The sequence below is a fragment of the Mobula birostris genome, chromosome 1 (assembly GCF_030028105.1).
Source record: "Mobula birostris isolate sMobBir1 chromosome 1, sMobBir1.hap1, whole genome shotgun sequence".
In the NCBI taxonomy this organism is placed as follows: domain Eukaryota; kingdom Metazoa; phylum Chordata; class Chondrichthyes; order Myliobatiformes; family Myliobatidae; genus Mobula; species Mobula birostris.
In genome coordinates, this window is record NC_092370.1 from 124234713 (window position 1) to 124257930 (window position 23218).

A 23218-nucleotide genomic window follows, 5' to 3' on the forward strand; every position below is an offset into this window, starting at 1 on the left:
CTCCCCCTCGTACCCCATCTGTTATTTATTTTTATACACACATTCTTTCTCTCACTCTCCTTTTTCTCTCTCTCTCCCTCTGACTATACCCCTTGCCCATCCTCTGGGTTCCCCCCCCCCACCTTGTCTTTCTCCCTGGACCTCCTGTCCCATGATCCTCTCATATCCCTTTTGCCAATTACCTGTCCAGCTCTTGGCTCCATCCCTCCCCCTCCTGTCTCCTCCTATCATTTTGGATCTCCCCCTCCCCCTCCCGCTTTCAAATCCCTTACTCACTCTTCCTTCAGTTAGTCCTGACGAAGGGTCTCGGCCTGAAACGTCGACTGTACCTCTTCTTTGAGATGCTGCCTGGCCTGCTGCGTTCACCAGCAACTTTGATGTGTGTTGCTTGAATTTCCAGCATCTGCAGAATTCCTGTTGTTTATGATTAGTAAGTCGTCTGAGAAGATGAATAGCAATGAATTTATTTATAAAATAACAAGATAAAAGACTATAATGATGAATATAATCACTTGATCAAAAATGATACAAGTACACAAATATATCATCTTTCAAATGAGAACTTAAACCAGCCCCTGTCATTCTATGCAAATGGAACAAAAAGCTGTGGGGCTTTTTTCTTGGCAAGAGCAAGGACTTGACGTGAAACCTTGGGCAACAACGCAAGTGCTACTGCCAAAGGCAGAAAGCTAGTCAGTACTCTCTTTCCCGCCTGCAGGTCCTTGCTGTCTGTGAAGTAGGTTCCTGTAACTGACTCTGTTCCAGTGGCTGCACTTTAAGACAGCTTGGAGCATCCTGAGCAGATGATATGATACAACATTTTTTAAGTAAAAAACAAATCTTTATTTTTCTTCCCTCAGTAGAGGAAAAGCCAGTTATTACATTTGATTTCAGGTGACACAATAAATGATCAAACAGGAATAGTTTCAGGTGCTGAGGTAACAGGCGTGACACATTTTTCAGTGACAGAAGATCACAAGTCAAGAAATGCAAAGATGTAGCAGAAATTCCTGGTGGAAAGACATCAAAACTTGCAAGCTGCAGTAGGAAATGCTAATAGGGAATTGAAAAGAGGGTAGATATCAAGTCTTGCAGGGTGCTGAGAACAATCCTTTCTTAAAGTATCTTTGGGTGGAGTGGGAGGTGGGGTAGTGAATCCATTATACAGAAATCCAGAGTAAAACACACAAAATACTGGAGGATCTCCAGCAGGTCAGACAACATCTATGGAGAGGAATAAACTGTTGACATCTCAGGCCAAGATCCTTCATCAGGACTCTTACACCCGAAGCATATATTTTCTGTGCTGGAAGCTTTGCTTGGACCCCACCAGGCTTTCAAACTAATAACCTTATCATTGTTGTATTAATGGATTGGAAAATACTTTCCCTTATGGGGAAAATCTATAGAAATACTGTGAAGCTGAATGTTGAACCAAGGGACATTCTGTACCCTTTTTGTTAAAGCAGCACATTTTATATATTTGTAAATCAGGCCAAAAATCTTTATTTTTTTCAGTATGGAATTACAGCATGTCACTGTTCAGCTAAGCCCTCTCTTAATACTTCATCATCTCGAATTCCACATGTAAAACATGGCTAGATTTAATTTGTGTTCAGCTGAGTGTGTTGGCTGGGGTTGGAATCAATATTCATTTTGATGATGGTGTGATGCAGTTTGTGATTTATTTACAAATGATCCCATTGCTTTAGGGATGTTGCTTTCACAGGTACGTTTACTGATGCAACTAACCTCTGAAATGTTGTTGGCCATATAAAATCTCCATCTTTTCAAATTATATAAGCAATAAAGTTGCTTAGTCTCTTTGACATGAATTGGAGGTAACATAAATCAGATTCTAACTAATTTTATGCCATTTATTTCTTAATGTGTGTGAGTCCTACTGTGTACAATTGCACTGCCCTCTTTGTTTTGATAGCAGCATACATATAACAGAACTAATTCACCTGCCTTTCGTTGATTTTTCCTAATGATAGTGAATACAAAAACCAGCAGGCCAAGCAGCATTAATGCATGTTGGCCTGCTGAGTTCCTCCAGCATTTTGTGTGTGCTGCTTAGGATTTCCAACATCTGCAGATTTTCTCTTGTTAATAAAAGAATCAGTTTGTATGTCCTGAACCAAACATACCAGGCTTTCATCTCTTTTCATTCAGCAACTGTCAGAGCTTTGATAATGTAAGCAAATTCCATTTATACAGCTTATTTGGGTCTTTTGTGCACATTGAACTATGATGTGACATATTCTGAGATGTACAAACTGCTAGACAGCCTTCTGCATCCAGCCTGATCCATAAAGTCCCTATTCCTGAGCCATTCTTTCAAAGCTTTGCCCAGGGTGTTACCATAAATTAATAAAAATGATGAAGAGGGCTTCCACACCGGATCAGATAAAAAGGCCAGTATAAGATGACCCATTGCCATTCTAAATCAAATGTCAAAACACAGCCAACTTCATTCACTGATTTGAAATTTCTTACGAATTCCCCCTGACTGCTGAGTGTAGTGGCCTGCTCACTGCTCATCACTTCGGTGAAGTAGATGGGTGAAATGTACTTCCCTGTTGTGCTTTCCATTCAAATTTGATGCCGCACATGTTGCTCAACACTTGTCTTTAAATGGTTTATCTGTCATTTCCAAACATACCCTCCCCTCAGACACAGCATCTGTGCTGATGTCTATTGGTTATATATTTAAGTATTATACAAGACCTTCAGTACTGAGCATTTGCTTTAATTTTTATATATGTAAATATATTTATGTAATGGCTTTGTGTGTCTTAAAGTTGGGCGTCACAGTAGTGTAGCAGTTAGCGTGACACAATTGCAGCTCAGTGCATCAGAATTCAAGTTTAATCCCACTGTCCTCTGTAAGGAGTCTGTATGTAATCCCTGTGGAGTGTGTGGATTTTCTCCAGGCGCTCCGGTTTCCTCCCACAGTCCAAGGAAGTACTGGGTAGTAGTTTAATTGATGGTGTAAATTGTTCTGTGATTAGGTTAAGGCGAAATCGGGGGTTGCTGGGCACCAGGACTCGAAGGGCCTATTCTGCAAAGTATCTCTAAATTAAAATAAAACAAAATATTTTCAACAAGATATTGGTTGAGAGCATGAGACTGCATACCTAAATGCTGTAATAATGTTAAATACTATAATAACTGAAGTAAACGTTGGCACTCCTGAACTATTTGCACTCTGGGTATGTTCTTCGGCTATTAATAAGTTTTGCTTTTGATCTCTTAGGCTGTATTTTCTTCAGTGTTCTATTTTGCATCAGTGCCCTTGTATCAGGGCTTCCTCATGGTGGGGTAAGTATCAATATATAAATCCAAAAAACATTGTCTACTTTTGAGGAACATAAATCTTGAGAATGATGAACTTGTTGACTACTTGCATTTTTAGGTATGCTACCATCTACACGATGTTCCCTGTTTTCTCTCTGGTGTTAGACCAGGACGTAAAGCCAGAAACAGCAATATTATATCCAGAGCTTTACAAAGACCTTACAAAGGTGTGTAGTAAATTTGAAGATTTGTGCATATTCGATGAAAACTCAATAAATACCCATGATACGCAAATATTTATTGCAAATATATACAGCAATATATTTTTAAAGCTATTTTAGTCATCGTCTGATACAATGTCTATCAAACAAAGTGTATTGGGCAAACTTTTTATTGAGTTTATGACAAATGATTGACTTTCATTACAGTGTAACCTATAATTATAATGTACAAATTTAATAATACTCATTGATTTTGAAACAGATGTCGCAAAAGGACTTGGAATGCTCTTCCCCTTGCGTGCGCGCTCATGGGCACATACACATGTATGCACGCACGCACACTCAAACACAACTGTAGTGAATTATGTAGTTCATTATGTTAAAGTTTGGTACGTTCCACGTTTGCCAATTTTTGCGGAAAGGCACTTCCTTGTGCCTACAAATATGATTGCACTAATTCATATCTTTATCATAGGATTTGGACGTCATGGACGAGGCCAGTATTTATTGACCTTCCCAAACTAGTCTTCAATATGTGGTGATGACCAGTCCTTCTGGTGAAGGTGATCTGGATAAGGCATTGCAGAATTTCAGCCCAGCCAGGATGATAGAATACCACTAGATTTCTAAGCCAGGCCAGGGGGTCATATGGCAATAAATTTGCAAGCAGTATTATTTCTACATTCCTCCTACTCCTGTCCTTTGTATTTAGCGGTCACCTGTTTGGGAGATGCGTCAGAGTAGTATTGGCTGGGAGTGATAGATGGAGGCAACAAAGAGCTGCGGGTGATAGAAGCTGATTTTTAAAAAAAGGCAGTCAGAGCATGGAACCAAATAAGGTGGAGTGGGTAAATGGAAACATTGATGGAAAAGAACCCAGTAGGGTGAGTGGGCAGATAGATTGGGTGGTGGAGAAGAAAGAAACGTGGGGACGAGGAGTGAGGGTTGTAAGAGGAACCGGACAGGCTAAGTGGAAAGAGAACAGGGACAGAAGAGGACCAGGTTACCTGAAATCATAAAATTCAATGTTCATGCCATTACCAGGTGGAATATGAGGTGCTATATTTTCAAGTCTGTGTTTGGTGTTCTGGGATAGATTCTGACTGCCATAATGTATTAGAAATCAACCTAGGCACTGCTAATGCTGGCGTATCTAGAGAGTCAGTTGAAGGTTTGTTTTAAAATTGCATACTTCGAAAGCAAGCAGAATCAAGAGTCCTTTTTATCACAGGCCCTGGGGGCACTTGCAGTGATCTTACTAAATATGCAATCTTGAATTATATTGCTGACATTCTGCATCACAAATATTCTAAAAGAAAGAATAAAGTACTTTAAAGGATCTATACAGTTTTTCAGTTATTAACGAAATGTAATCAGTCAATTAGTTAAATAACTCTGTGGTCATCCAATTCTGCTACAAATGTTATGTAGAATCAGATGACCATAGAAGTTAACAAGACCACCATCAGTTGAAAGTGTGGTACCTTTATTCAAGAAAGGAAATAGGGATAATCAAGGTATCTATGGGCCAGTCAGCCTCACATTATCGCTAGCAAAGAGGACATTGAAGGATATGATTCATGCACATTTGGATAGACGTAGTCTGTTTAGAACAATCAGCATAGCTTTATGCGGGGCAGGTCATGCCATATAAACTTGACTGAGATTTTGATGATGTAACAAAGAAGCTTGATGAGACTAAATGGACATTATCTACATGGACTTTAGTAAGACATTTAATAAGATGCCTTGCGTTAGGCTGGATTAGAATTAGGGTCAGGAGATGCATGTGATCCATGGTATATTTCTAGTTTGGATTCAGAACTGACTTGCACATAGAAGATAGATGGTGTTCTGCAAGGATCAGTGCTGGGACCTCTCAGTTTGTGATACCTAGCAATGATTTGAATTAAAATATAGATAGGTAGCAAATTTGCAAATGACACCAAGATTGGTGGACTGCCAAAGAATACAGTGGGATATGAATTATTTACAGATATGGGCAGAGAGGTGGCAGATGGAGTTTAATCTAGTCCAGTGTTAAAGGATGCACTTTGAGATTTGAAATGGAAGAAGAAAGTGTACAGTTAATAGCATAGAGTTATAGAGGGATCTGGGGTCCAGTTCTATAGTTCTTTGAAAGTGGCTATGCAAATGGTTAAGATGGTTTAAAAAAGGCATAAAAATGAAGGCTTGCCTTCATTGGTGGGGGTGTTGAGTACAAGAGCAGGGAAGTCGTGCTGTAGCTGTATAAAGCTTTAGTGAGAATGCACTCGGAGTACTGTGTACAGAGATCAGCACACGGTTTACAGGAAGATTATGGAAAAAGTTGCTGAAGTTTACCAAGATGTTGCCTGCATTAGAGGGTACATGCTATAAGGACAGATTGGACAAACTTCAGTTGTTCTCCTTTGAAACTGAGGGGAAACATGGCCCGGTTGAAGAAGCTGTCCTGGAGCCTGTTGGTCCTGGCTTTTATGCTGCAGTACCGTTTCCCAGATGGTAGCAGCTGGAATAGTTTGTGGTTGGGGTGACTCGGGTCTCCAGTGGTCCTTCCGGCCCTTTTTACATACCTGTCTTTGTAAGTGTCCTGAATAGTGGGACGTTCACATCTACAGATGCAGTGGGCTGTCCACACCACTCGCTACAGAGTCCTGCAATTGAAGGAAGTACAGTTCCCATACCAGGAAGTGATGAAGCCAGTCAGGATGCTCTCAATTGTGCCCCTATAGAGAATTCTTAGAATTTGGGGGCCCATACCAAACTTATTCAACTGTCTGAGGTGAAAAAGGCGCTGTTGTGCCTTTTTCACCACTCAGCCAGTATGTACAGACCACATGAGATCCTTGGTGATGTCTATGCCGAGGAACTTAAAGCTTTTCACCCTCTCAACCCCAGATCCATTGATGTAAATAGGGATTAGCCTGTCTCCATTCCACAACCAGCTCCTTTGTTTTTGCGACATTGAGGGAGAGGTTGTTTTCCTTACACTACAATGACAGGGTGATGACTTCTTCTCCATAAACTGCCTCATTACTATTTGAGATTATGCCAATCAGTGTAGTGTCGTCAGCAAACTTAATTAGCAGATTGGAGCTGTGGGTGGCGACACAGTCATGGGTATACAGAGAGTAAAGGAGGGGGCTTAGAACACAGCCCTGGGGGGCACTTGTGTTGAGGAGCAGAGGTGAGGGAGCCACTGATACTACCTGCCAGGAAGTCCAGGATCCAGTTGCACAGGGCAGAGTGAAGGCTGAGGTCTCTGAGCTTCTTGTCGAGCCTGGAGGGAATCGTGGTGTTGAATGCTGAACAGTAGTCCAAGGACAGCATTCTCACATAAGCACCCCTCGTCTCCAGATGTGTAAGGATGGAGAGTAGAGCTGTGGTGATTGCGTCATGTGTCGATCAGTTGTGTCGGTAGGCGAATTGTAGGGGGTCCAGTGTTGGTGGTAGCAAGCTGCAGCTGTAATCCTTGACCAGCCTGTCAAAGCATTTTATTATTATTGAGGTGAGTGCAACAGGATGCCAGTTGTTCAGACATGTTACCTTGGTCTTTTTAAGAATAGGGACAATGGTGGATGTATTGAAGCATGAGGGCATTCTACACTGGGAGAGATTAAAAATGTCTGTAAACACACCTGCCGCGCACATCCCGAGTACTTGCCCTGGGATGCCGTCTGGAGCCACGGCCTTGCAACTGTCCACTCATTGGAAACACCGTACTTCGGCCTCAGAGATGACCAAGCTGCCGGTCGCATCATCTGCAGGTCTCCCTGGGCTCAGTACTGCCGACATCGAATCGAGCGTAAAAAAGATTTAGCTTGATGGGAGAGAGGCAGCAATGTTGGGAACTCCCAACTGCGTTTAGCTTTGAAGTCTGCGATGGTGTGCAGACCTTGCCATAAGCTGCGTGTGTTGTTGCTGGAAAGTTGAGTCTGAATCTTATCTCTGATTTGCCTTGATGACTTTGCACAGATCATAACTACATATCTTGAGCTCCTGCTGATTACTGGCATTGTAAGCTCTATGTCACGTGGTTCAGGCATCTAGTAAGGATAATGGACTGCATTCAATTATCGCATCTTCGTTTTAATTGTAACTTTCAAGAAAATTGTTAATACCTTTAAGTTCTTCGTAATTCCTATCTTGTTGAAGTAATAAAATCGTTTATTTCCACTCCCGGCTGCTTCCGGCATCTCCAAGCCTAAATACTTGAAACTATAGTGAGCAAAACAGTTCTGAATGGTCTTACTGTTTATTTCTCACCAACTATCAGTAACAAAAAACACTACTTTTTGAAGACAGATATGTAAGTGATGCTATTCAAAAATTGTTCACCCTAACCATGGTGCAGTGTCTAACGGCCACACGATGTGCACGCCATTGATTCTAGTTAGAAAATGTTTGGCAACAGTGTCCTGCCCCAATTAAGCGGAACTGTGTCCCAAATAAACAAAGAGAATCCTGGCTATTTACTCGGTTTGATTTTGTTCTTTAAGAATTATCCCAAATAATTGGATGCCCTGATTAACCAATGACCCAATTAACCAGAATCCTCTGTGTATATATATAAAAAAACAAAATTATGCAGGCAGTCAGGATGGTGAAGAAGAGTTTTGGCATGCTTGTCTTATCAGTCATGACACTAAGGTTAGATGTTGGAATGTTAATTTGCTGTTGTAGAAGATGTAGGAGAGGCCATTTGCAATATGTTTACTTTTGGTTGTGCTGCTGTAGGAAAGATGCCATCAAGGTGGAAATAGCGCAGAGGAAATTTGAGGATGTTACTGGGACTCAAAGTTATGGAGAGATGTTGTCAAGGTTGGGACTTTTATTTGAGTGTACGAAAATAATGGGTGATCTTAGAGGTATATAAAATCATGAAGGGCATAAATAGATTCATTGTGCAAGGTCTTTTTCCCAGGGTTAGGCAACAAGAACTAGAGGTTTAAGTTGAGAGGGTGGAGATTTAATAAGAACATCACAGGCAGACAATGGTCAGTATATCGAAGTTGTTGAGGCAGGTATGGTAACAACATTTAAAAGGTACTTGGACATGTACATGAGTAAAAAAGGGTTTAGGGGATATGGGCCAAACACAGGAATAGTTTCAGTGGGAATCTTAGTCAGTGTGGACCAGTTGGACCAAAGGGCCCGTTTCTATGCTGTAAGACTCTGACTGCTCTACTCTGATTAGGAGTAGCACCCTCAGAATGCTCCACCATTCAAAAAGATCACATCTTGATTCCAGTTTCCCGTCTGATCCCCACACCCATTAATTCCACTCTGGTTTAAAAAAAAAATCTATCTCAGCCTTGAATAGACTTAACTGTTGAACCATTGATTCATCATATATTTTTGTACTCAGTTGGTCTACTGCCATCCATCTCTTTACATTGTAGATTGCTGTACATACTTTTTGCTTTTCCTCTCCCTACTTTGAAAAGTGCACTGTAGATTGGTTTTTAATGGGGACAAAATCAATAATGTTCAAACAAAGACTACAGCATGATCTATTTTTATAACTTGAAACGTATTAGCTGCTTTTAAGAGCATGTAAATGCTGTAATTTTTTCATTTTTTTTCTCATTTAGAGCTACTTTGTTCTGTTTATGTCAGAAGGTGATGTTATTTTTGGACTAGGTTTGATTGGTACTGCCAGTCCTCTGACTCATTCAACTGGTCAGTCTTAAATTGAGCCTTGGCACTCAGCCCTTATTGGATATTTCAGAGCAAAGTACTACATTTGCTGGGAATCAGAAACCTAAGTAATGTTAGAGCGACTCAGTAAGTCTGGCAGCATCAGGGATGAAAGGATTGAAAGTTGACATTTTGCTTCTATTTCCTTTCATCAGCATTAGGAAAGGTTAGACATGAAATACATTTAAGAGCACAGAGATAAGAGGGTGAGCTAGAGGGAGCAAAAGGTTTGTGAGAGGGTGGAAGGCAAGGGAGTTAAAAGGCATAAAGGGTGATGGTGCAAGGGGAAGGAGGAAATATAAATGCAGAGTAATTTACTGAACTCAAGAGGAAATTTATGTTTTGGCTTTGTACCATTGTGTTTTGCATGAGTCTCCCTAACCATCATCACTCTGCTTTCTCTTCTAAGACGCTCTTTAAAGTCTACCTTCTCAACAAGTTTTTTGCTCATTTGCCCTTGGAATTGGTTTATTATTGTCACAGGCACTGAGGTACAGTGAAAGGCTTGTCTTGCATATTGTTCAGACAGATCAATTGATTACAGAGTGCATTGAGGTAGTACAAGGTAAAATGATAACAAGGCAGAAAGTGCAGTGCAAGAAGGTAATAAAGTCCAAGATCATAACAAGACAGATTGTGAGGCCAAGTCCATCCTACTGAACCAACCTTTTTAATAGAGGTGTAGAGGCTGTCCTTGAACTTGCATTTGCCGGCTTTTGTATCTTCTGCTTTTGAGAGAGGAAAAAGAAAATGTCCGGGGCGAGTGGGGTCTTTGATTATGCTGGCTGCTTTACTGGGTTAACAAGAAGTATAGGCAGGGTCCATAGGGGGGGTGGATGTACCGTTCTATTGATTTATTTTTATTTAGAGAGAGGGTGCAAAACAGGCCATTCTGGCTCACTGAGCTGTGCCATCCAGCAACCTATCAATTTTAACCCTAGCCTAATCACGGGACAATTTACAAAGACCAATTAACCTACTAACTGCACATCTTTAGATTGTGGGTGGAAACAGGAGCCATTGGAGGAAACCCATGGCACATAGGAAGGAAGGAAGATACAAACTTGCTTACGGAGGGTTCCAGAATTGAACTCCGTGCTGTAACAGCATCACGCTAGCCACCATGCCACTGTGGTGCCCCATCATTTTGTGTGGATGAAAGTCATATTTGTTTGATGATGCTTTTGGGAAAACAGTTCAGGTATTTTAGTTGAAGGTGCGATGTATATGCAAATTGTTGTCACCAATAATAAAATCTTCCCCATCCAGAGATGTTCTTACTGCTGGTTAAACCAAGGTGCTCTAGTAAAATAGACCTTAGTAACTTCCATATTAGGCAACTGATCTATTTTCTGAGTTAATGTCAATGTGTCTTAAATTGGATACAACTTAGATTATGGTTAAAAAAAACATAGATGTTTATTTCAATTAATTTGGTTTTCTTTTGTTAGGGTCGCTCATTATCCTTCAAGACATTCCTTATTTGGGTTCTAATTAGTATATACCAAGGTAGGTCACAAGTTTTACATATTGGAAATAAAACTTATGGCATCTAAGCTTTGAAGTGGTTCTATATTTAAAAAGCCACAGGTTAGTGATGCTTAATTGGGTTAAAGCATTTCAATCCATTTGCTGACTGCAATTGTTACCACTAGTGTTTGTTACTTGAAACTATCACTCTAAATTGATCTAATGATAACCAAATTAAATTGTGTTACTAAAAATGTTTGCAATGCAGAATTTTTCTGGAAAGCGGAGGCACATGCTTTGTTGCCAAAGGCTTTCATTGAAGTTAATGTTGCCTTTGGGAAGCATGAATTCATATTGTTAACACAAGAGATTCTGCAGATGCTGAAAATCTTGGGTTTATATTCTTTGCAGCTTGAAGTGGAAATCACTGTACCCTGCCTTTTGAATATGCTAAGTAAGATACAAGAAAAGAGACTGCAGATGCTGCAATCTGCAGCAACAAGCAAACTGCTGGAGCTGCTCAGCGGGTCAGGCAGCATCTGTGGTGGGAAATGGACAGTTGATATATCAGGTCAGGGCCCTTCATCTGGACTGAAAGATGAAGGATCTCGATCTGAAGTAACTGACTACCCATTTCCCTCCAGTGATGTTGCCTAACCTGCTGAGTTCCTCCAGCAGATTTGATTTTAGCGAAAAGATGCATCTTTAAAAGCTTTTACTTTTAAAATTAAAGAGTACTACTTACAAGCTTGCTAGTCAAGTGGCTGATTGTGTATCCAAGGATTCTGTCTGGTTTGAATCTCACTGCTTTGAAACAAAGGGTTTTGTGTTCTGAAAGAGCAGTATTTACTTACTTGCTTGAGGGGGAAGTTAATAAGACTGATGTTGTCAGTCCACCCAAAATGCACTGCATTAACATGGACATGGCAACTTGAAAAATAAATCTAACCATCAAACTATTAAAGATGATATTGAAATGAATAATGTAAAAAATCCTTTATAAAAATGTACACTTATGCATATATTAAAAGTAAAAAGACACTTGAGCCTTTCTTGTACGTCAACCATTTAAAATCTACAAAATATCCCCATGTTTAGATGACTAACCCACATACAGTATTTTAATATAGTCATAGATCTCTAATATATCAGCAGTAATCTGCTGAAATTATTATTTCTTAAATAATGTATTCCTAAAAAATGGACATTTGAAATGCTTCAAGTGGAATGCATTGTAAATATAATGCTGCATGTTCTTTAAGTATGTAATAGATGACAGATCCACAGTTCATAGACTGCTCCGTCAATATATTGGAGCTTACTCATCTCCATGTTCCTCTATGATGGGAGGCCAGTCTATCATCAGCCACATGCATCACACTGATTGTTTATGGGCATTGTACAACCTTGCACTGACTTCCCTTTACTTTGATTCTCATTTAGTGACACTCAAACACCCAGACAGCAAGTTACAGGTTGTGTTCTCTGTAATCCTGTCCCCCATTATCAAGGAAGAGGTGCAGTCGACGTTTCAGGCCGAGACCCTTCGTCAGGACTAACTGAAGGAAGAGTGAGTAAGGGATTTTAAAGTTGGAGGGGGAGGGGGAGATCCAAAATGATAGGAGAAGACAGGAGGAGGAGGGATGGAGCCAAGAGCTGGACAGGTGATTGGCAAAAGGGATACGAGAGGATCATGGGACAGGAGGTCCGGGAAGAAAGACAAGGTGCGGGGGGGGGGGGACCCAGAGGATGGGCAAGGGGTATATTCAGAGGGACAGAGGGAGAAAAAGGAGAGTGAGAGAAAGAATGTGTGTATAAAATTAAGTAACAGATGGGGTACGAGGGGGAGGTGGGGCACTAGCAGAAGTTAGAGAAGTCGATGTTCATGCCATCAGGTTGGAGGAACAACACCTTATATTCCGTCTGGGTAGCCTCCAACCTGATGGCATGAACATCGACTTCTCTAACTTCCGCTAGTGCCCCACCTCCCCCCCGTACCCCATCTGTTACTTAATTTTATACACACATTCTTTCTCTCACTCTCCTTTTTCTCCCTCTGTCCCTCTGAATATACCTCTTGCCCATCCTCTGGCTCCCCCCCCCCCGTCTTTCTTCCCGGACCTCCTGTCCCATGATCCTCTCGTATCCCCTTTTTGCCTATCACCTGTCCAGCTCTTGGCTCCATCCCTCCCCCTCCTGTCTTCTCCTATCATTTTGGATCTCCCCCTCCCCCTCCAACTTTAAAATCCCTTACTCACTCTTCCTTCAGTTAGTCCTGACGAAGGGTCTCGGCCTGAAACGTCGACTGCACCTCTTCTTAGAGATGCTGCCTGGCCTGCTGCGTTCACCAGCAACTTTTATGTGTGTTGCTTGAATTTCCAGCATCTGCAGAATTCCTGTTGTTTGTGTCCCCATTATCAATGCAGCAATCAGATTAGTTCTGAGTGAGTTTTGTACCTGTTATGTAGGCCATTCTTGCTATGGTTGACAGTGATAGCATCCAGTTAGATCCTGTGACTTAAACAAAAAAGCTGAATATTTGAATAATCATTTCATTTGTTCCACTCTCCCTTTTAGATTCTAATTAACCTGTTTAATCCACCTGGTAATGTTGAACACCCAGTTGCAATCATTACCGCTGTGAAATAAGCCTCATTTGTCATTGATAGCCTGTGATTTTACACATATACCTTAATCTTCATAGGGTTATACGTATAATTAATTAATCATATTTTCACACATCCTGTCTTTGATCAGGAGATGAGCAATTATAACTGTTAATTTATTGTTTCAGGTGGCATTTTAATATATGGAGCATTGGTGCTGTTTGAGTCTGAGTTTGTACATGTTGTCGCAATTTCCTTCACTGCATTGATTTTGACTGAGTTACTGATGGTTGCACTTACTATCCGAACCTGGCATTGGCTGATGGTTGTGGGGGAGTTCCTCAGTCTTGGCTGCTATGTGGCCTCCCTTGCTTTTCTCAATGAGTATTTTGGTAAGTTGTTTGAGAGGTATGTTGTTGAATTTGTAAAAGTAATGCAATCATACATCATCAAGTCTGATGCTTCAGTTACACATAAGAATTGCAGTGTTTGTTTTCTGTTTATCCAATGTAATATTGTGTCTGCTGTATGTATGTATACTTGTTGTATTGTTTTTTAACCGTGGAAGTATTTTATAGAGCAGTAAAAGTATTTCAGATATTATGCTCTATATCAAGTGGTATAGTGATGGGATGGCGCATGCTGGATTTAGCCTGCTGTCAGCAGTAACCTGCACATCCACACGTACTGGTTTGAATGAGGGGGCTGATCTCAATAGCATGTTCCTGAGGACCTGTTTCTGAATACCGAAGGGGCATTGTAAAAATGCTAAGCAGGCTCATAGCTTTGCCTCTTCTCAAAACTAAGCGATTTGAAATTACAATGGAAACTTCCAAACTGACAACATGAACATCAATTTCTCTAAATTCTGGTAATTTCTCCCTGCTCCCCCATCTCCCTTTTCTCATTCCCCATTCTGGCTCCCCTCTTAGCCCTTCTCACCTGCCCATTGCCTATCTCTCATGCCTACCCCACCTTCCTTTTCTCCCATGGTCCACTCTCGTATCAGATTCTTGCTTCAGCCATTTTTATCTCTTCCACCCATCACCTCTCAGCTTCTTTCTTCATCCCCCTCCCCAACCCACTCACCTTCCCCATCGCCTGGTCTCACCTATCACCTGCCAGCTTTCCCTTTCCCCACTTTTGTATCCTATCATCTTCCCCCTTCCTGTCCAGTCCTGATAAAGGGTCTTGGCCTGAAAAGACTACTGTTTATACCTCGTCAAAAGTACTGCCTAAGCTGCTGACTTCCTCCAGCATATTGCGTGTGTGCTACAATGGAAGATGATTTTTTTTCTAATCTAACTCCTGATGTTCTTTTGGTTTTCATCTGAATCTTCCTACTGATTTACATTAGGGAAAGTGTGTGGAAGCCTTCTTGAAATAGGATCTATTAACCTTTAAATGCATCAGCATGGTGGTTTCATGGTAAAATTCAGACATTAAACCTTGATCTCTGATACCTAGCACAATAATGCTTTGCTGCTACACCAAGACTAATGCCACAAAGACTGATCATCCTGTGATCTTTTTTGTTTTTCTTACAAAAAGTTACTATCCATACTCCACGTGAACTGTTTTTGAATGATGTTAAATCATAAATAATAATTATAAATTCCTGTCATCCTTATGAGTGCTTTCTAAATAAATAATGCTTCTGTAACAATGCTTTGGTATTTTGAGTCCTGACAGCTATCGAGCATTATAAAATAGTTAATTTCTGTTCACCACTGGACACAACATAAAGAAAGAAGTGGCGAGCGACAGAATTCATGTGCCCTTTTGTCATCTGTAGTTAATATGAACTTAAAACAAATATCAATAACATGGGTTGGGTTAGTAGTTGTAATGCAAGGAAACAGGCCTTTCAGCTCATCTTGTTTCTGACCAAACCCCAACAATATTTAGCAGTTAGTCTGTGTCTTCTATGTCTTGAGTTTTTATTGCATAGAAAATAATAATAAAAACATCTGAGGTCTGAGCCCTCTGCCTCTGTCAGTCAGAGTTGACCTTGGATATTGCATCCTAGCTGTCTAGATATGCAAGCTTGGGCAGTACGATATGGAGGACAAGCTGTTGCCCATGTAGCAAGCTCCCCTCTCCACACATCCGATGAACCCAAAGGAACGGCAGAGACCGATAGAGTTTGGTATCAGCAGTGTCGCGGGAGTTGCCAATGAACATTGAGCTCAATGTAGGAATGCCTTGGAGACTCCAGCTCCAGATTTTTCACTCAGAGGTACTCCTGAAGCCTTTCCCATGAGTGGGTTTAGCCACAAGGCAGCAGAGGTTCAAGATCAGAGTTTTCCTTCTCCTAGATGAGTTGCCAACCATGGCTGACGAGCCCCATCTGCCCGAAGTGGATAGTTTTAAGGTGCCAGTAGTCTGCCTTTGTCCCTTCTCCTGTCAGTAGAAATGGTTCTGCCAGGCTTAGTAGCTAAGCTACACGTGAAGGCCAGGAGCCTATTTGAGGCGCACACCATTGGGAGCATTTAATTGGTAGTGGGAGCTTTGCCCCAGTGTGTACCCCCCCCCCCCCACCAGCCAACTATAACAACCTTAAGGAACCTCAAAGCACAAAGTTTAGCAAAATGCAAACATGAAAATCGAGCACATTTCAAAGTCGGAAGAATTCTGTTCCTTACACCGCTATTCACCAGCAGCACTTCAGGACTTTGTAATATTGGATGGCCAACCAGGTTGAGAAGGTCATTAAGTTGGAAAATTAATCATTTCAGCTAGAGGAATTTAGAATCATCATTTATGAAATGGAACCAATCAGTAGCAGGAAAAGAAAGTATTGTAAAGTTCATTTCCTGGTTACTAATTGGTTAAAGTAAATAGGGGAATGATTATTACGATGGTTCGTCTTAGTGGCCTTTAGTCTTGGTGTGGCGAAGGAACCATGCCCTGGTAATAAATGGTCCCATTGTTATTGCCGTTCATAAGTTGAATTTGTCCGTACGACAGAAAATAAATAAAAATCATACACCATGCCAAATCAATATTGTAATAAATGGCATGAAAAGCACAAGACTGATAAGAAAGAACAATTCCTAAAAATAGAGAGTTAATGAGTGGGTAGAAACTAGTTCTACTGTTCAATGGAACAAACATATATGTACATAGAACTTCTCAATTTTACAAAATGGAAGCACCTTATTATGCAGGGGTGTCCATAACCTGGGGATAGACTGTGCCGTGCAAAATCAGGATTATCAGGATAAATTTGAAGTGTTTTCCTTGAGATAAGTCTCTGATCAATGTAAAATTGGAGATACGAGACTAGAATCTGGGGGAATAAGACAACCTGCTGGAGGAACACAACAAGTCAGGCAGTATCTGTGGTAGGAAACAGCCATTTTATATTTCAGTTCGAGACCCTTCATCTGAGTTGCTAAAATAAGATAAAATTGGAGACTGCGAACAATGGTATTAAGGATTACACCCAAAGAGTAATCAGAATCAGGTTTATTATAACTGACATTTGTGTGAAAGAGTTGTGATCAAGTTATACAGTGGAATAGTCCCATGGTCGTCATTTTAAGATTGGCTTTTCTTGTACTTCCGTATAGTCCTATAGTTTTCTTAGATCATTATATTCCTCTCTCATCCAGTGAATTTTATTTTATAGATGTCATAGCCTCTTCACATCTGAGTTGAGAATAAATGTCCAGCTAATACGTCGTTCAAGCAATCTTTCTAAACATTGGCTTAAATATTAATTGCCATTCAAGGGCACTCACTAAACCAGTTGTTTATCTAGAGATTACATGTTGATTGCATGTTATGTTGTGTTTTTTTTTCTCTTGGAAAGCGGACAAGTATTTCTCAAATCATTCCCACTTTGCTAGGATTGCAGCTCTCCTGGGATTGAAGAAGATTTTCAAGCCCATTTACTGTACTTAGTACACAGTTAGCCTCTTTTTTTTCCTTGGCTGCCTCAGAGCATCTCTTCCCACATCCAACTAAATTTGCTTTGGCCCACAGTTTGCTTGTAAAAGGCCTTTAATCACTGTGCCGATCATCATGGTTTCCCCATTAATATCAGTCATGCAGCTAAATAGTGCGGTGACCTAACCTCCAGGTCAGAGATGAGCAGTAATCAGTTCAGAGCGGTGGTGGGAGGGAAGCCTTGCTGAGGTGATTGGTCTGTCTGCTTATTAGTAGCGCGTGACATTTCACGTGATCATGTGTATGAGAAACGACATCTCCCTCTTCAGGGTTGTGTCTTGCCTTACAAAGGGACCTGAAATACAGGTTTTAGTTACTTTCTGAAAATATTTTCACAGTCATTTTAATCAATGTTAGTATAAAAGAAATTTTGGTTGTAAAATATAAGCCTTTTGTTCCTGCTTAGGGCTGTGTTTTTGAGTATTGTTGTATGGTTTATAATGCAATAAACCTCTGCTTTTACAGATGTCGCCTTTATCACCACTGTGACCTTCCTGTGGAAAGTGTCAACGATTACCCTTGTCAGTTGTCTTCCACTTTATATTCTCAAGTACTTGAAGCGCAAATTCTCTCCGCCCAGTTACTCCAAACTTACCTCATAATGCAGATTTTTTTTGCTCAATAAGTAGCACTTTTGCCATTGCTGCGGATGGATCTAATCATCCCTATGAACACTTCACAGGGAATCTTAAATCTTGTGAAAATGGTCTGTTGACCAAACAGCCAAAAATAGCAATGAAGCACACAGTGTGCAGAGCATTGAAAGAAACTGAGAGCACTTCTGAATAACAGGTACTGCAAAGGAACTTTTGAAATGAAGGAATGCCTTCAAATATTTCAGACTATTGATGGAGTCAGGGAGAAAATGGATATAACTTGCCTTTGTATTTTTTTTAATTCCCTTCCCCTTTTTTCTTGCTAATTTATGTATACACTCAAATATACTTTTGAAAATTGTCATTGTAGTTTTTAATTGTTCCTCTAAAACAGTTCTGCAACTTGATGCGGAATTGTCCATGAAGTACTAGTTAGCAAATGGTGTTGTATAAACAAAGTGCTCATATACTAATGCCATTGTACATAAAGCAGAAAATTAGCATTATATATTTATTGGAGTTTTATAAGAGCTCTCTACTTTAGCATTTGCTATTGGCTTGTCTTTATTTCCCTGCTTCTGAATTGTAGCTGTGTTTTGTGAAACAAATATGCACTAACAGGGAAATGCACAGCAGGCTCTTCAACATACCACATTGTTATTACCATATTGCTGTCAATCTCCCCTTTATTTCTTCTCCAGTATTATCTACATGTATCTGGAAGTTTACCTTAAGAATTCTACAGCCTAAATTTTAAGTGAGGCACTACTTTAGAGAACTTATTTTTACAAATACCCTAAGAACATACATTATTGAATTACATTAAATTTTCATTTCTTCTTTGCCAGACTCCATTGCAGACTTGAGTCTGGAAGATTCTTTTGTCTCCTGAGGATTTGTGCTATATAATAGGCATTGTCCAGAATAGCAACTGTAAAGAAACCAGCTTTCCTTCAAATCATATTAAGGACATAATTCTAATTATTTCAGGGTTTTGTGTTCCTGGATTGGTTTCTGTAGCGTTTATATGATAAAGCGGCGTATAACAGAAGATGTGGTATTTTTACAAAGAGAATCAACAACGTTTTTTGCCAGTAAATTCCTGGATCCAGCACTGATTTAGTGTTTATTGCACTCACTCAAAATTCCATTTAGAAAGTATACAAGAACACAATGTGTTGTTTTGGGAAACAAAGTATAATATATTGTAACTGACTTGTGGAAAATTAATTTTTGTAATCATTATGTATCAAAATTCATTTTTTGCATTCATTTTTTTATCCAGCATTCTGGTTTATCAATGTGTTCATTTTGTAATGTGTCCAAAAGGAATAATTAGACAAGATCTTGGATTATAATGCTATTCCAGCCAATTGTTTTTAATTAAACATTTTAGATTCCACGGTGATTATGCTGAAGTGTGTCCAAAGCTTCCATGGCTGTACTTGAGACTCTGCTCTGATAGTGAAAGGATGTTGTATAGTATTTTTGTTAATAGCCTTCAAATAATGGATGCCTGGTGCAAGATTCCAATTGTTATTCTATACTGCAACTGTGACGTAATAGTATGAAATGAGTAACAGTGAAATGTGCTCTCATGGTCACCTTGATTAAGCAATCATCTGGATTAAATACCCACACTACTCCTGTTGATAGCAATGGACATTTTATGGAGCCTGCATCAGGGTCTAGCTACCACCCTCAAACACAGTCAAGGTAATTGTTTTCAAACTGTGGTTGAGCCATCATTGAGTGTCACTGGACATTATTGGATTCAACCATTTTAAGGAATCATTAGATTTTAATGGTGAAGGTGACTATATTCAGATTTTACTGTATTGTTAACTCTAACTGGAGTTCCCTCTGCACAATAAAATGAATTTACATTTTCACAGATGTCTTTCTCTTTTTTTTGGAACTTTTGATGTGATAAAATCAAGCATCACTTTAGGTTTATTTAAATATATCTGATCATTTTGACATATTGCAATTTAAAATGTTCTTTATTTCTTTGTTTTGTAACAAGAAATTGTCTATTTGGGTGTTGAATGACAAATTTAGTTTGACATCTAAATGGATTTGTTGCTTAAGAAATCTTAAATTCAAAGTGAGTGCATTAAGCTAAATATCTGTATTTGCAAATAAATTATTTAGTTTTATGAATAATTATGTAGCCCAAATCAATTCTAACGGCTTTTATCGCTCGTTGATTATTCCGACAATAATGAAGTGAATGCCAAAGGTTATATATAATCTCCCAAAGCAAGTTCATTTCAAGCTTTGCCCATCTCTCATCCTCTCCATGATATGTTATTTGCTTCATTCACCCAATGCTTTCAATTTTTCATGGCTGTTCTTGACTCTGCTCCCTCCCGATTTGTTGACACATTTTGATCTCTTCTGCACCCGACTCACAATGGCATATTGATAGACTCATTGTAGAATTAATTATGATCAGTACAAGCAACACCTCTGCTTGTCCTTTCCTACCAACTGAGAGAGATTGGTTGCTACTGGAATTTGGAAAAGTCGAAGTCAAGTTTATTGTCATATGCCCAGGTGCGTTGAAAAAACTTACAGCAGTATCACAGGTTCATAGCATCATACAAGTAGCATTCACAAGAAAAACAAATTATAAGCAGTTTTTAAAATAGGAAAACACAATCAGAAGATTGGACCAAGTTCTCATAGTTTTGCCGAACTGTAGTAATTAAGGTTTTGCTGCTGGTTCAAAAACCAAATGATTGAAGGGAAGTAGCTATTGTTGAAGCCAGTAGTGTGGGTGTGGAGCTCAAGGCTTCTGTACCTCCTATTCAATGAGAAAATACATGGCCTGGATACTGACGAATCCCCTGTAATTCAACCAACAGCTAGGTGTTTGAAGATTGCTGTACTTAGTTGTACAGTCATGTCTGTTTAGAGACTAGGTTCACCTTTGTCTTAATCTAGAAGCATTGAAGACCCTTTTAATTGTCTTTTTTGGCCTGCCTCCACTAATGATACCCCTGCCTCTCTCCCAATTCCATGCCTCTCCCAACACCAGCCTCTTCCCCCCACCTGGCTCCATTTGCCTGTCATCCTTCAACCCTCCTCAAACCACCATTCACCTACTTACCACTTCCTTGTCGCACCCTTCTCCCTCTCTTCTTACACTAGCTATCTTCCCTCTCCATTCTCAGCCCTGATGCAGGATCCCAACCCAAAACATTGACAGTTCTTCTTTCCCCACATACGCTGCTCAACCACTGAGTCCCTGAAACAGTTTATTTTTAGCAACTAGCTTAAGTCCTTTCCAGAACAAATCTGAATTGTCCTTCCTTTTACAACATGCTGATTGATGAACATAGAACATAGAAATCTACAGCACATTACAGGCCCTTTGCCCCACAATGTTGTGCTGACCATGTAACCTACTCTAGAAACTGTCTTGAATTTCCCTAGTGCATAGCCTTTATTTTTCTAAGTTCCATGTACCTATCTAAGAGGCTCTTAAAAGACCCTATTGTATCTACTTCCACCACCGCAGCCAGCAGTGCATTCCACGCACCCACCACTCTGTGTGAAAAACTTACCCCTGACATCCCTTCGGTACCTATTTCCAAGCACCTTAAAACTCTGCACCCTCGTGTTAGCCATTTCAGCTCCGGTAAAAAGCCTCTGGCTATCCACACAATCAATGCCCCTCATCACCTTATACTGTACACCTCTATCAGGTCACCTCTCATCCTCCGTCACTCCAAGGAGAAAAGGACAAGTTCACTCAACCTATTCTCATAAGACATGCTCCCCAATCCAGGCAATACCCTTGTAAGTCTCCTCTGCACTCTATTGTATCTACATCCTTCCTGTAGTGAGGTGACCAGAACTGAACGCAGTACTCCAAGTAAGGTCACTTTTCCGAAGATCCTTTGTCAGATCTGGAAAATAGAAACGTTTGTTTTAAGTTGTAAAAGGGCAGTAGATTGTTGGATAGGATTAAAAGTATTACCCTGATAGGAGGTGAAAATTGCTATGATAATAAAGCTTTAGATGAAATTATTTAGTGGAAAGGTTAATCCTGGGAAGTTAGAGAACGAAAACATAGTTACAAAGTGAGATCAAAGCTGATCAATGCCTGGCAGGTCTGTGTCATTGGAGAGAGAAAATCTGCACACAATGACAGCTAGCTGTAAGTTTCTATTTCACATAAGTAGAAGCTATATCTAAATAAAACTGAAAGCTAATGTTGGGCACACAGTTAACAATATAAACTGTGACACAATTTTAAAACCACATTCATCGTTGTCATTGTGATTCATAACATCATAAGGTGCGATGCAGCAAACTGACAAGTGGAGGAGCTGTGGGTCGTGTAGTATCTGTGGGAGGAAAGGACTTATTGATACTGTGAGTTGAAACCTTGCGTCAGGACCTGATTTACCCGAACCCACTGAATTTCTCCAGCAGATTACTTGTGCTCCGGGTTCCCGCATCTGCAGTCTTGTGTCTCCATGAAAAATATGGTGCTTGCAAATAAAGAATATTTAGAAAATTAAAATGCATATGTTTCTGAAGAGGATTATATTATGTTGTCATTATTGGACACTTGATAGTAGCTGAAACATTTAAAGCTTTGGTTAACTATTCACTTGAAATGGCAGAATTTGGCATTTTCTCCTATACCTTTAATCCTGCAGAGTGGAAGAAGCTACTTTCCAACAAGTTCGCTGTTGCTGAATTCCACATATACAGTTGGTCAGAAGTTTACATACACTTTAGCCAAATACATTTAAACTCAGTTTTTCACAATTCCTGACATTTCATCCTAGAAAACATTCCCCGTCTTAGGTCGGTTAGGATCACTATTTTAAGAATGTGAAATGTCAGAATAATAGTAGAGAGGATGATTTATTTCAGCTTTTATTTCTTTCATCACTTTCCCAGTGGGTCAGAAGTTTACATACACTTTGTTAGTATTTGGTAGCATTGCCTTTACATTATTGTTTAACTTGGGTCAAACATTTTGAGTAGCCTTTTGAGTAACATTTTGAGTTCCTCCAGACAGAACCGGTGTAACTGAGTTAGGTTTGTAGGCCTCCTTGCTCGCACACGCTTTTTCAGTTCTGCCCACCAATTTTCTATTGGATTGAGGTCAGAAAATGATAAGTCTAGTTCATCCTTGGGAGCAATTTCCAAACGCCTGAAGGTACCACGTTCATCTGTACAACCAATAGTACGCAAGTATAAACACCATGGGACCACACAGCTGTCATACCACTCCAGAAGGAGACACATTCTGTCTCCTAGAGATGAACGTACTTTGGCGCGAAAAGTGCAAATCAATCCCAGAACAACAGCAAAGGACCTTGTGAAGATGCTGGAGGAAACAAGT

The 23218-nt window shown here is 40.0% G+C and overlaps 1 protein-coding gene across 2 annotated transcripts in view; it reads left to right on the forward strand.

The window, feature by feature from the left end:
* The window catches only part of atp9b (ATPase phospholipid transporting 9B), a 374205-nt gene extending 354468 nt beyond the window's left edge, over positions 1-19737 (forward strand). For both annotated transcript variants that reach the window (XM_072261618.1, XM_072261628.1), the window contains 5 exons: positions 3260-3324; positions 3419-3527; positions 10673-10730; positions 13486-13689; positions 17717-19737. In XM_072261618.1, coding sequence (XP_072117719.1) covers positions 3260-3324; positions 3419-3527; positions 10673-10730; positions 13486-13689; positions 17717-17853 — 573 coding nt within the window. In that variant the 3' untranslated portion in view covers positions 17854-19737. The remainder of the gene's footprint in view (positions 1-3259; positions 3325-3418; positions 3528-10672; positions 10731-13485; positions 13690-17716) is intronic.
* Positions 19738-23218: the final 3481 nt, after the last annotated feature.